The following is a 12,889-nucleotide window of genomic DNA, read 5'->3' on the forward strand; positions in this document are numbered from 1 at the left end:
CTGCAGGTTCAGTTCCCAGCACCCACGTAGTGGTTGATGATGGCTTGTTAAATCCAGCTCCAAGGGACCTGACATCCTCTTCCAGCCTCTGAGAGCACTGCATGTACGCTGTACTTAGACACATGCTGGGAAAACACTCATGCACATAAATTAAAAATAAATCATAAGAAGCTGTTTTGTTTTTGTCTCTAGGGAAAAAGATTTTTCTTCTCATTTTTTTTTTCCACCGAGTGAGGGTCGGCTTCTTTATGATCACACACATTAAAAAGACATGAAAATTTGAGTGGGGCAGTGGGCAGAGGAATGGGGGAGTGGGAGGCAAGACAGGGACCCAGGAAAGGTGAAGTGAGAGTAATCCATTATGTGTATGTCTGAAATGTCATGATGCGATGCATTAGCATATAGAACAAATATAATACTAATAAAAACATTCTAGAAAGTGTTCACAGCAATCGTTTCACAGTTATGTGGCTGTCATAATTAGGTTTTTATTGATGAACACCATGACCAAAAGCAACTTGCAGAGGAAAAGGTTTATTTCTGCTTTTAGAAGGGAAGTTAAGGCTTGAACTTGGGGGCAGGGACTGAAACAGAGACAGAGAGGAATGATGCTTCTGGCTTGTTCCCCATGGTTTGCATGTACAGTATCAGGTTCATGTACCCAGGGGTGGTACCTACCACCCACAGTGAACTAGGTCCTCTTCTGTCTCTGCTCTGTTCCTCTCCTGGCCATGTTCAGTCTTTCTCTTTCTTTTTCAGACTTTCTCTGTCTTCTCCGGACTCTTCCAGATGCCTCTGACTGTTCTCTCATATCTACAAAAAAAGCCTTGTCCTTAATTAACCATGGCATGGAACGGTCATGTTGTTAGTTTATACAGTTAGAAATCATGCTTTAATAAATATTGAAATATAGATTTTTTTTTTTTTTTTGGTTTTTCAAGACAGAGTTTCTCTGTATATCTTGGAGCCTGTCCCGGAACTCGCTCTGTAGACCAGGCTGGTCTTGAACTCACAGAGATCCACCTGCTTCTGCCTCTTGAGTGTCGGGATTGAAGACATGTGCCACCACCACCCAGCTCATGTTTTAATATTTACAAAGAATTTCCCCTCATTTCTGACACATTTTTTAAAAAGAGGTCTAAAAGCAGAACTTTTTGTAGTGGTATTTTAATTGTATTTTAATAAATAAAGCTTGCCTGAAGATCTGAGAGTAAAGCAGCCCCACTGGTCAATCTTAGAGACAAGCCATAGCCCTAGCCATCCACTTGCATGGTAATTTAAAGGAAAGGATGTACCACACGCCTGCACATCTCTAAAGCACAGTGCATTTTTTATTATTATTTTGCAAAACACAGAGAGAATCCAAATTAGAAAGTGAATAGTTTGCAAAACACAGGAAGAATCCAAATTAGAAAGTGAGATGACATCACAGCCAAGGCTTCAGCGCTGGCATTAAGCTGGCCTTGCCCATCTGCTTTGATGTTTAAGTTACTAGTTTAAAGAGAGGAGATAAAAGACCTTTTCAAAACAAAACTCTAGGTACTGCTGTTTACAGCGAGCACACGGTACAGAACACCCTCCTTAACTTTCTTGCCCTTTTTTTTGTGCGAACACAGGGAACCGAGAGATTATAGCGGCAGGCATGAGCTCACGCTAGCATGACGTCACGAGCACTTGACGTCAGAAGGCGGTTGCCAGGGGGACCGTTCGCCACCGACGGCAGCGTCGTGAAACTCCATCCCCACACGACTGGGTTTGGGCCTCTGCGCGGTTGAAGCTGCAGGAGAAGCTTCAACCTTAAGGGGGCCTCAGGGAAGCGAGGAGTGGCGCCGCGGCGGAGAGCTCCATCTCCGCGGCTGTGGGGCCCGGGCCGCGGCCTGGGCGGCGGCCCCCGCTCAGCGTCTCCTTGTCGCTGCAACGCGCGGGGCGGATCCGCCATATTGGAGCCGGAGCCGCAGGTTCCGTGCAGCGGCGGTGGCGGCGGCGGCGCGAGGCCGGCCTGGCAGCGGGGCCCGCGCGGCGGGGGAGCGCATGAGCCGCCGCGGCTAAGCCTCTTCCCCGCCCACCGCCTGCGCTCGGCCGGGGGGACCCGGCCGGGAGGGGCCGCGGCGGCCGCAGGATGTTCTCTAAGAAGCCGCACGGGGACGTGAAGAAGTCCACCCAGAAGGTGCTGGACACCAAGAAGGACGCGCTGACCCGCCTCAAGCACCTGCGCATTGTCATCGGTGAGGAGAGGAGCGACCCGGGGCGCGGGGGCTGAGGGGTGGGTGGGGGGAGTGGCGACGCCTCGGCCTCGCTGCCTGGCCCGTCACCCCGCGAGCGAGCGAACTCCGCGTTCGCCCTCGCGACCTGGCGCGGTCGGGAGTGAGGGCCGGCCGGCGGCGCCTGTGCCCACGCGCGGGAGGGCGGGCGGGCTGCGAGGGAAGGGGCAGCTTGGCAGTTGGCACAAACCAAGCAGCACCAAGACAGAGGGACCCACATTTGAGTTCGTGGTCTGAATTCTTTTTCTAAAGAAACAAAAAACCAAAAAACGAGCGTCAGGCTAGAAACTTAAGTCCTTGGTGAGACTTCAGGGACACTTGGTGTTGTGGGTAATGGTGTTTAGAGGGTGTGTTTGCTAGATGACTACTGCCATCCCCACCCAAGTGGAAAGGAAAGCAAACTGCTCGCTCGGGCAGTGGAACCCGTAGTCTTTCAAGTTTTTTTTTTGGCAGGTGAGGGCCTGGAGGAAGCAGTTACACCTCTTTGGGAAGTGGGTGGTTCCTGAAGCTTGTGGGAAAGGAACCCGCCCTACCCTCAATACACCCTGTTCTTCATTTGCTGTCCTTTAGAAGGAAAAGCTAAATATAGAAGACAAGATTCGCGAGAACTGTCAGTTTTCATTAAAAATTTTCTTGCTGTCAGCCGTCTTCAACTTCAGTTTTTCCAAAGATCGAACCGAGATGAGCTTGGGATAGAATGTTAAATGAGGGTTTTGGATACTTGGTCATAGATAACGTTGGTAAGGACTGAATTATGTACTTATGGAACTTTTGGTTCGGTACTCGATGAAGAAATTTGAGATGAAAAGTTAAGTTGGCCAGAGTTCATGTATAGATTAATAGCACAACTGAGGTTAGAGCCCAGATGCTTGGATTCTAAATCAAAGTTTATCGTCTTAAGCCTCCTTCCCAATGACTACCAGTTTAGTGGTGTGTCGCTTTCAGGCATGTATTTCCTTAGTGTGTTGACCAACACCACTGATAACACCCAACATCTGTGGTGCTGAACCATCAATAAAGGGTTTCACATGAATTATTACAGATCTTTGCAATCTGTCTAGAAACAGAGATCTTATTGCCTTTTTTTTCCCCCGTACAAATGAGAAAGTGTAAGGTAAGCCATGTTTCTGCTGAGCTGACGAAGTCCAAATGAAGTCCAGATTTTGTGTGTCTTGATTTGTTTTTCATCCTCCCTACGTGTATGACTGTGTATCTTTAGCCCAAGTTCTTATTCCTCTGGTATAATGAGAAAGGAATTAAATCCAGTTTATGTAAACCATTTAAACATGGTAGAGGTTTTTAAACATTTTATTTTCGTTCTGGAGTTGTCATTGGAGCAAGATTTGGCTGAAAAGATAGGACCGAGACATACAAAGTCATCGTGAATTACAAAATAATGGCAGTTTGAAACTGGACCCTTGAGTGGAATGTGACACTCACTTGAGATGAACTGTGGACTGCACAAATGCAGAACTAAAGAGCTGAGTTACAACAGGGGATTGGGATTTCTTACATTAACCGCCTTGGTTGATAAGGATTGGTTTCTTTATATTCCTTTGACATGTGGTTTCTGTGGTTCTGTGTGTCACACTGTGTGTGTTTCCTAACTTGGGAAACGTGACATGTATTACAGCTCTACACGTTGGACATTCTGTAAACTAGCTTCCTCAGTTTAAGAATAGAATATTTAAAAAGAAAATAAACTTTTTTTTGCTTTATTTAAGGGCTCTTTTAAAAAAAAATAGTCACTGGGGAAGACACTGTTCAGGATGTTCAGATGTTGGACATTCTTACAGACCTGTGCCTTGAGAGTAGACCACACTAATGTAGTTGTAGAACCATGGTGCTTAACCAGACACAGTTTGCCAATAGAGACAGTGACCACATCTGGAAATGCTGAATGAACAGAAAAATCTGTCACAACAATATTCAAATCCAGAGTGTCAGAATACTAGGTTCTGAGACCTTATCATAATGCGTACTAAAAGATGGACCCCCAAATCTAAGCTTGGTTTTAAGTTCTCTCCTGCCGCAGGGCTAGGAATTGAACCTGGGGCTCAAGCTTGCTAGCAGGCATTCTGCTGCTGAGCAATATTCCAGCTTCAATATTTAAATTTAGTCAAATATTCTGTATTTTAAATTGTTACAGTTATTTTATTTAAAATAAGATTAATATGATTTCTAAGAATATGAATGAGAGAAATAAAGTTGAACCCTTAGAGGCCTGCCAATTGGTATCCTCTTTTGTAGTTGGAAGAGCCAAAAATCCTTTTTGAAAATAAGTAGGAGTTTAAGTAAATACAATGAGAAAACTAGTAAGTTGGTTACTTACTTGGCTAATTACACAGAACCATATTTGACCCAATGAAAGTGCTGTTCATTGCAGGTATTTATAGAGAATTAATTATGTACATCCAGCTAATAGAATAGCAATTCTGCTTAGGAACAGTGTTTCCAGACATGACCTGTCTCCTGTGGGCACTGCTGTTCTACAGCCGCTTTAGTGTGGTCTTTTGTCTAGATCCCTCCTCACAGGGCAGAGGTCTGGAAGAGTGCTCAACATTTGAGTCTTTGGAGATGTCTTCTTTAGTGCTTTTCATTAAAAAACAGTGATTTTTCATATGTATGGATGTTCTGCCTTCATGTATGTCTACACAATATATGTGTGCTTTGTGCCCAAGGAAGCCAGAAGGGAGTGTTGGATACTCTGGGAGTGGAGTTAGAGACAGCTGTGAGCTGCCATGTGGGTGCTGGGACTTGGACCTCTAGGTCCTCTGGAAGAGCAGCCAGTGTTTCTTAACCACTGGGTCCCTTCTTAAGCCCACTTTTCTTTCTTTTTTAAAATTCCTTTCATTATTAAAAAGCAACAAAGCTCTTTTCTGTTAAAAGTTATTATATAAAAACATAAAATTTAAATATCCAGCCGGGCGGTGGTGGCGCACGCCTTTAATCCCAGCACTCGGGAGGCAGAGGCAGGCGGATCTCTGTGAGTTCGAGACCAGCCTGGTCTACAAGAGCTAGTTCCAGGGCTGGAGAGATGGCTCAGTGGTTAAGAGCACTGACTGCTATTCCAGAGGTCCTGAGTTCAATTCCCAGCAACCACATGGTGGCTTACAGCCATCTATAATGAGACCTGGCGCCCCCTTCTGGCTTGTGGGCACACATGGAAGGAATGCTGTATACATAATAAATAAATTTAAAAAAAAAAATTTAAATATCCAGTGTTAGTCTTCCACTGTAGTGAAAATTCTAGTTAAATTTATAGATTTTAGCTAGGTGTGGTACTGCACTTCCAATGCTGAGGCAGGAGGATTACAAGTGAAGACACTCTGGAATACACTATTATAGGGAGTACCAGGGCAACATAGTGAGACTCTGTCTTAAAATAAACAGAAAAAAATTCCTCTGATGGTTTTGGCTTATTGCTGATCTCATGTTTGGTCTGTAGGCACTGGAAGGGTTAAGCAGAGAGAGAGAGAGGCCTTGTCTGGTTTCTAGAGTTTGGGGATGGGATTTTTCCCTCCCACTTGTGTTTTACAGCTAGTAACTCTCGGGTGCTGATAGGAAGGCTAGCACATGTGAAGTGACTAATACAGTGCTTGGCATATTATGCATCTTCTGGAAATATTGGTTTGCTTCTGCTTAAAGTGGCAAGTTAGAAGTTCAGTCATCTGGATGAAAAATATAAGTGCTTATTTAGCTAAGAATAGATTATTGCAGTGGTTCTCAATCTGTGGTTACAGCCCTTTCACAGGGTCACATATCAGACATCCTGCTTATCAGATATTACATTACATTGCATAACAGTAGCAAAATTACAGTTAGGAAGTAGCAGTGAAAATAATCTTGTGGTCACCACATTAGTAACTATTAAAAGTCTCAGCATTAGAAAGGTTGAGAATCCTGAATTATTGCTGGGTTGTTTCAACAGCTTTATTAAGGTACAGTTGTCATCTAGTAAATTGCACATATTTAAAGTTTGTACAGTAATTTTGACATGGGTCATGCAATCAACATTAGACATATCCAAACAAGATAAATATAGCTAGGCGCTGGGTTTGTAGCTCAGTAATAAAGCATGTACTGTATAAGGCCCTGGACTTATCTTCTCCACAACACAAGAGAAAAAAGAGGTCAGTGGAAGAGTGCTTGTCTAGCGTGCTTGAGGTCCTGGGTTCAACCTCTACTACTGCCATCAAAGCCAAGCACCAAAAGCCTATAGTCAGATACATAAGTTTCTCCATGCTTCCCTTCCTCCTTTCTTTCCTCCTCAGATTATGCCTTCCTATCCGTCCCTGGACAAGTCCCAATCTGTTCTCTGCATTTGCATTTTGTAGACTTTTATATGAGTGGGATTATATAGCGGATAACTGAAACTTTATAGTATTTTACATTTTATTTTACTCAGCCTCATTATTTTGAAATCCACCTGTGTTGTACTCAGGTGTGTCAGTGGTTTGTGTTTTTATTCTTGAGTTGTAGTCTACTACACCACAACTTTCCTGCTTATCTGTTGATTAACATGTGGGGTGTTTGGGGGCTATTACAAGTGAAGCTGCTGCAAAGTGTACTTGATAGACAGACTTTTCATTTAAATGGAGAGATACCTAGGAATGGAGTGGCTGGATCAAGTGGCAGTGGTATATTTAACACGTGAGGACCGTGCCAGCTGGGCGGAGGTAGTGCGTGACTGTGCAGTACTCAGGAGGCAGAAGCAGACAGATCTCTGAGGTTTTAGGGCTATACAGAGAAACCTTGCCTAGAAAACCCCCAAACAAAAAACAATATGAAAACTTGGAAAGCCAGGTGCAGTAGCTGATGCCTATAATCTCAGCACTTGGCTGAGACAGCTTCAAGTTTGAAGCTAGTAGAAGCTGCATAATGAGTTGTAGTCTAGCCTGGGCTACAGAATGAGAGAGACCTTGTCTCAACAAAACAGCAACAAAAGAAACTGCCAATCTCTTTTTCACTGTTTAACATTTCAATAGCAGGTTGAGGGTAGCAGATCCTCCATATTAGCACAGCTCTCTGTGGCCAGTTCTCTTCATTCCAGCCTCTGTAATATGTGTACTGGTCATGTCTGATAGCATGAGACTACTGTTGTGTAGCTTTTGCGGTAAAGTTTCTCAAAAATCTCTTAAAGTGTGTGTGTGTTTATGTGTATGTACGTGAATATGTGCAGGATTGGAGGTTGAGGTTATGAATATTTCTGGTTTATTCTCATCTTATTTAAGGCAGAGTCTCTAAACTGAATCCAGAGCTTCCTGATACCAGCTAGTCTAGCAAGCCAGCTTGCTCCAGAAATCACTTGTCCCTGCCTTCCAAGGTCTAGGGTTGGGATCTGAATGCAGGTCCTCTTTATTTGTTTGGCAAGTGCTTTATCTGCAGGCCATCTCCTCAGCCCTTGATATGATTGTTTTGTTTTCTAACTCAGTTTTTAAAGTTCTTTATATAAGTTTTTCTCTTTTTTAAACTGTTATTTTTATTTCATGTTTATGAGTGTTTTGTTTGCATGTATGTTTCTGTACCATGTGCATGCAGTGCCCACACCAGCACAGGAGAGGGTGTCAAGACCCCTGGAACTAAGTATCCATGTTGGTGCTGGGAATTGAACCCTGGTTCTCTGAAAGCTCAGCCAGTGCTGAGTCTTAACTTCAGACCGTCTCCAGCCCCTAGCATCCTTAATTTTTATTAAATGTTTATGAGTTGGGGATGTTTGCCTACCTGACACAAGTTCTTGGGTTTGATCCCCAGAAGGACCACCAAAACCAAAACTTTAGCTTAATTAAAAATTTATGTCAACTTTTTCTTTTCTGCTAATTTTTGGACAGTGTCATTTAAAATCTGCCTAACTTACGAGTACAGTTTTGTTGGTTTTTGTTTGTTTGTTTGTTGTTGTTGTTTGTTTGAGACAGGGCTTCTTTGTATAGCTTTGGAGGTTATCCTGAAACTCGTTCTATAGAGCAGACTGGCCTTGAACTCACAGAAATCTACTTGCCTCTGCCTCTGCCTCCTGAGGTCTGGGAATAAAGGTGTATGCTACCACTGCTTGGCCCAAGTACATATTTTTTTACATGCTTCTAAAAGTGATAGCATTTTAGGTTGTGTTTGGGTCTGTTATTCATCCTAAATTTACTTGGCTTTGTAGGTGTGATGTAAAGTGTGTTGTAGGGTGCTTCCTCACCCTAGTCTTTCTCAGACTTCTGCTTAAGTCCTGCTTTACTGAATTACCCATGCGCTTTTGTTGAAACTTGCTTGTCTAAATATGTGTGGGCCTATTTCTAGACTGTTTTGTTTCAGGATCTGTTTTATTTGTTCTGGTGCCAATACCACAATATTTTGATTATTGTAACTAAAATAAATCCTGAAACCTATTTAGTTTTCTCTAACTTTTCTCTTCATTTTCAGAGGTGTTCTTTGTTGTTGCTTGTGCTTTTGAAGTGCCAGACCCTTAGTATTTCCATGTGAGTTTAAGATTAACTTGTTAAGCCCAGTGCATCCTGGTGGCACATGCCTGTAGTCTCATCTGGTTTGTAGTCTAGCAGTTCAGGATGCTGAAACCAGAGGATCATTTGTGACAACTGCTTTAAGCATAGCCTGAGCAACATAGTGTGAGACCCTCCAAAAGAACAGAGGTGCTGGAGAGATGGTTCAGTGGCTATTCCAGAAGTCCTGGATTAAACTCCCAGCACTCACTTGGTGGCACACAGGTATCTGTAACTCTACTTCTAGGGGATCTAATTCCCTCTTATGGTCTCTTATGGAGGCACCAGGCATGCACATAGTACACAGACATATGCAGGCAAAATACCCATACACATAAAATAACATTAAAAAATGAAAGATTAGTTTTTCAGTTTCTAAACAAAATAGAAACCCATTGGGATTTTGATTGGGGCTGTTTTGAGTCTGGACAAGAGTCTGGGAAAACATAAAGACAATTTAAACATTTCAAGTCCTGAGCCATTGTGTTTCCCTTAGGGCTTCTTTAATTGTCTCAGCAGTGCTGCATTGTTTTCAGCATCTTGTGGGTCTTTGATGAGACTTCACTCCTAAATATCTTCTACTCTTGAAGTTCTTATGAAATGTTGTCTTAGGCATCTGTGGTGGCACACACCTTCCATCCCAGCTCTTGGGAAGCAGAGGCAGGCGAATCTCTGAGTTCCAATCCAGTCAGGACTAGATGTAAGACTCCATCTCAAAATAACAACAAAACGACTAAAAAAAGCCCCCCCCCCAATATTATCTTGTTATTTATTTCTAATTATAGTTAGTTTAGGGAAATACAGACTTCAAAAATATGTGTGTGTGTTTTGCCTGCATGTGTGTTAATGTACTACTTGTGTGCCTGGTATTTGAGGAGGCCAGAAAAGGACGTTGGATCCCCTAGAACTGGAGTTACAGATGGCTATAAGCCACTGTGTGGATGCTGGGAATCAAACTCAGATCCTCTAGAAAGACAACCACTCTTCTTATTCCCTGAGCCAACTCTGCACCTCGAGATCTGTCCCCACCCTCACTTGATGAATACTCTCGATTTTCTTCTATTTCCCTTTCCAATGCAGGTGCTCTATGTAGTGCCCCCCCCCCCCCCGTCTTTTTGTCTCTTGCTTTGAACTGCTTAGAAATTCTGATTCTTTGTGGAAGTTTTGGCAGACTTTTTCTTACACGAAAGAAGAGAGGATGGTGTGTGTGTGTGTGTGTGTGTGTGTGAGAGAGAGAGAGAGAGAGACAGAGAGACAGAGAGACAGAGAGACAGAGAGACAGAGACTGAGAGAGTGCGAGAGGGAGCAAATGAGTGGTGACCAGAGGTCAACATTACAACATTAGGTGTTTTTTTTTTAATCTTTATTTATTTATTTATTTTTATTTATTTATTTTTTTGAGGCAGGGGCTCTCACTGAATCCAGACTTTGCTGATTGTGAGACTAGCTGGCTGGCCAGCAAGCTCTTGAATTCTACCTGTCCCTTCACCCCCCAGTGTTAGGGATACAGATGCGAGCCACCACACCCAGCTTTGTGTAGGTACTAGGAATCCAAACTCAAGTCCAGAGAGCTGTCTCCCCAGCTTTGGTTTTTGTCTTTTTAAAACAAGAGATAGATAGATTTTACATTAAATTTAGAAATTTTTTCCTCAAGCCTACTTTTCTGGGGATTTTTACTAGGAATCAGCGTTGGAGTTTTCTGCTTACTACAGGTTATACTTTTTTTTTTTTTTCATTTAGTCATGTTATTAATCACACTCATTGTGGGTTAGGTTTTTGTTTTGTTTTTTCCTTCTTTCAGTTTTTTTCTTTGTGATGCTGGGGATTAGAGACCAGGGCCTTAAGTATATTAGTACTCTACCACTGAGCTAAACCCCAGTCAGTCTTGATTATTATTAGTATTGTTTTGTTTTTGTAGAGTTAAAAAAGAAGCTCATTTTTATGTAGTTATTTTGTGCATATGCACTATGGTACCACCATGTGGGTCCCAAGGATCAAACTCAGGCTTGGTGGCAGGTGCCTTTCCTCACTGAGCCACAATCTCTTGTTTTGAGACTGGCCCACTGCTAGCCTGAATTTACTTTATAACTCAGGCTGCTCTAGAACTCATGGCTATCATTCTCCCTTAGCTCGTGTTGGGGTTACAGGTGTGAGCTATAATGCCCAGCTAGCTAGCTTTTCCTCACCTCCTCTTCTGAGAAACAGTCTCCCTGTGTTGCCTAGTTACTAGTGGAGCTAGTGGAACTTGTTTTAATCTAGGATGCTCCTCATCTTCAGCCTCCTGTTCATGCCTGGCGCCCATGGGGCCTAGAAGAGTGTTGAATCCGCTGGAACTGGAGCTAGAAACGTTTGTGAGCTACTATGTGGGATCTAGGAAGTGAACCAGTGTCCTCTTGAAGAGCAGCCAATGCTCTTAACTGCTGAACCTTCTCTCTAGCCCGTCTTTAGGTATCTTAAAGGGTTAGGTTGTGAGTTGTATTGTAGCCTTTTGGTTAAGATCCACTATGACATTTAAGTTTGTGAATTGTTTTGTCTTGTTTCTTTTCTCTTGAGAGAGTGTTGTTGTATTGATCCAGACTGGACTTGAACTTCTGGGCATAAGTAATTCTCCTGCCTCAAGTCATGATTTGGGAGCTGATTAGTGGCCCAAAGTAGAGGATATTACAGATACATGCCACTATATCTGGCTTGTTATTTCTTTCTTTCTTTTTTTTTTTTTAATAAATTAGCTCTTTATCTTTATGGAGTGGCCTCTTTATTACTAGTGTTATAGGGTATCCACCAAAGACTGCTTTGACACAAGTTTAAGCCAGTAGAGAATCTTTTATTAATTAGCTGTTAACTACATTGGGTGTTTGGGATCCCAATGTAACTGAGCCCTTCTCAGGATGAACTTTTAAACAAAAAACATGTCCTGGGTTGACATACTTCAGTTAATGAGAACAGTTAGCTAGAAGTGGAACTATAGAAGTCAAAAAGCCAAGATTTGTAGCAGGCTTTCTTTGGGCCACCAACCAGCTCCCAAATCATGACTTGGAGACTTACTAGTTTTGAATGCTTGACGTCAGCTTATGCTTGTTTCTGGCTAGCTTTTTTTCTTTAACTTAACCTGTTCCTCTTCATCTACGCTTTGCCTCAGAGCTTTTTGCCTTTTCTTTCCTTCTGTGTATTTTAGTTTCACTACTTCTTGTGTCTGGCTGGCCCTGGGCGGCTCCTTCTCTTTCCCCCTCAGTCTGTCCTCTGTCTTCTCTTTTCTCGAGCCTAGATTCCTTCTATTTTTCTTTTTGCCTGCCAGCCACACTTATCCCTTTATTGGCCTAACTATTGGCCATTTAGGTTTTTATTAGACCAATCAGTGCCTTAGGCAGGCAGGGTGAAACAAGTGCAACACATCTTTATATAATTAAGCACTTACCCTTACATAAACAAATTTAACACATCTCTACACAGTTAAAGTCATATTCCACAGCATAAATTTAATACACCTTTGCCTAGTTAAAGTAATATTCCACAACGAAGATTAGTACATTTAGAGACTTTCCTGGAACTATAGACTTTGATGGATTCTTTTTTTTTTTTTTTTTTTTTTAATTTTAGCCGTGCTGTCTTCGTGCTGAGTTTTATGGCCTGAATAGTACTTCTGTCATGGAGTCAGTCGTGCTAAGGTCTTGAGCCTACTAAATTTGGGGTCCTGTTATACTAGTAACAGTTTTTGTCCTATAATCTACAATACTATTTTTAAAAATTGATGGTGTATGGTGTGTGTGTGTGTGTGTGTGTGTTACAATGCTCATGTAGAGGTTGGTTTGTGGAATTGATTCTCTCCTTCTACCTTTGCAAGGGTTCTGGAGATGGAACTCTAGTTGTCCGGTGTGGGTAGCCAGCCCTTTTAAATTGCTATTAATATAGCCCCATTTGCTTTCATCTGATTAGTGTTGAATGATAAAAATTTTTCCATTTTTTAAAATATACTATATGTTTAATGTGGGTTTCCTATTACTTGGTTGTCCCCACCCTAATTTATTCATTTTGAACCAGTGTAGGGAGCAGATGAAGTCCTGAGTGAATGTGTGTTGTTGACATGGGCACAGCTATGTCAAGGACCTCAATGCCTTATACTCATGGGAGTGGCAAAGGCTTTCC

At 42.5% G+C, this 12,889-nt stretch overlaps 1 protein-coding gene across 5 annotated transcripts in view; it reads left to right on the top strand.

Annotated features, from left to right (window-relative positions):
• Nucleotides 1–1,749: 1,749 nt before the first annotated feature.
• The window catches only part of Ralgapa1 (Ral GTPase activating protein catalytic subunit alpha 1), a 220,028-nt gene continuing 208,888 nt past the window's right edge, over nt 1,750–12,889 (top strand). For all 5 annotated transcript variants that reach the window (XM_057782719.1, XM_057782722.1, XM_057782720.1 and 2 more), the window contains exon 1: nt 1,750–2,225. In XM_057782719.1, coding sequence (XP_057638702.1) covers nt 2,120–2,225 — 106 coding nt within the window. In that variant the 5' untranslated portion in view covers nt 1,750–2,119. The remainder of the gene's footprint in view (nt 2,226–12,889) is intronic.

Source organism: Chionomys nivalis, chromosome 10 (assembly GCF_950005125.1).
Source record: "Chionomys nivalis chromosome 10, mChiNiv1.1, whole genome shotgun sequence".
Classification (NCBI taxonomy): domain Eukaryota; kingdom Metazoa; phylum Chordata; class Mammalia; order Rodentia; family Cricetidae; genus Chionomys; species Chionomys nivalis.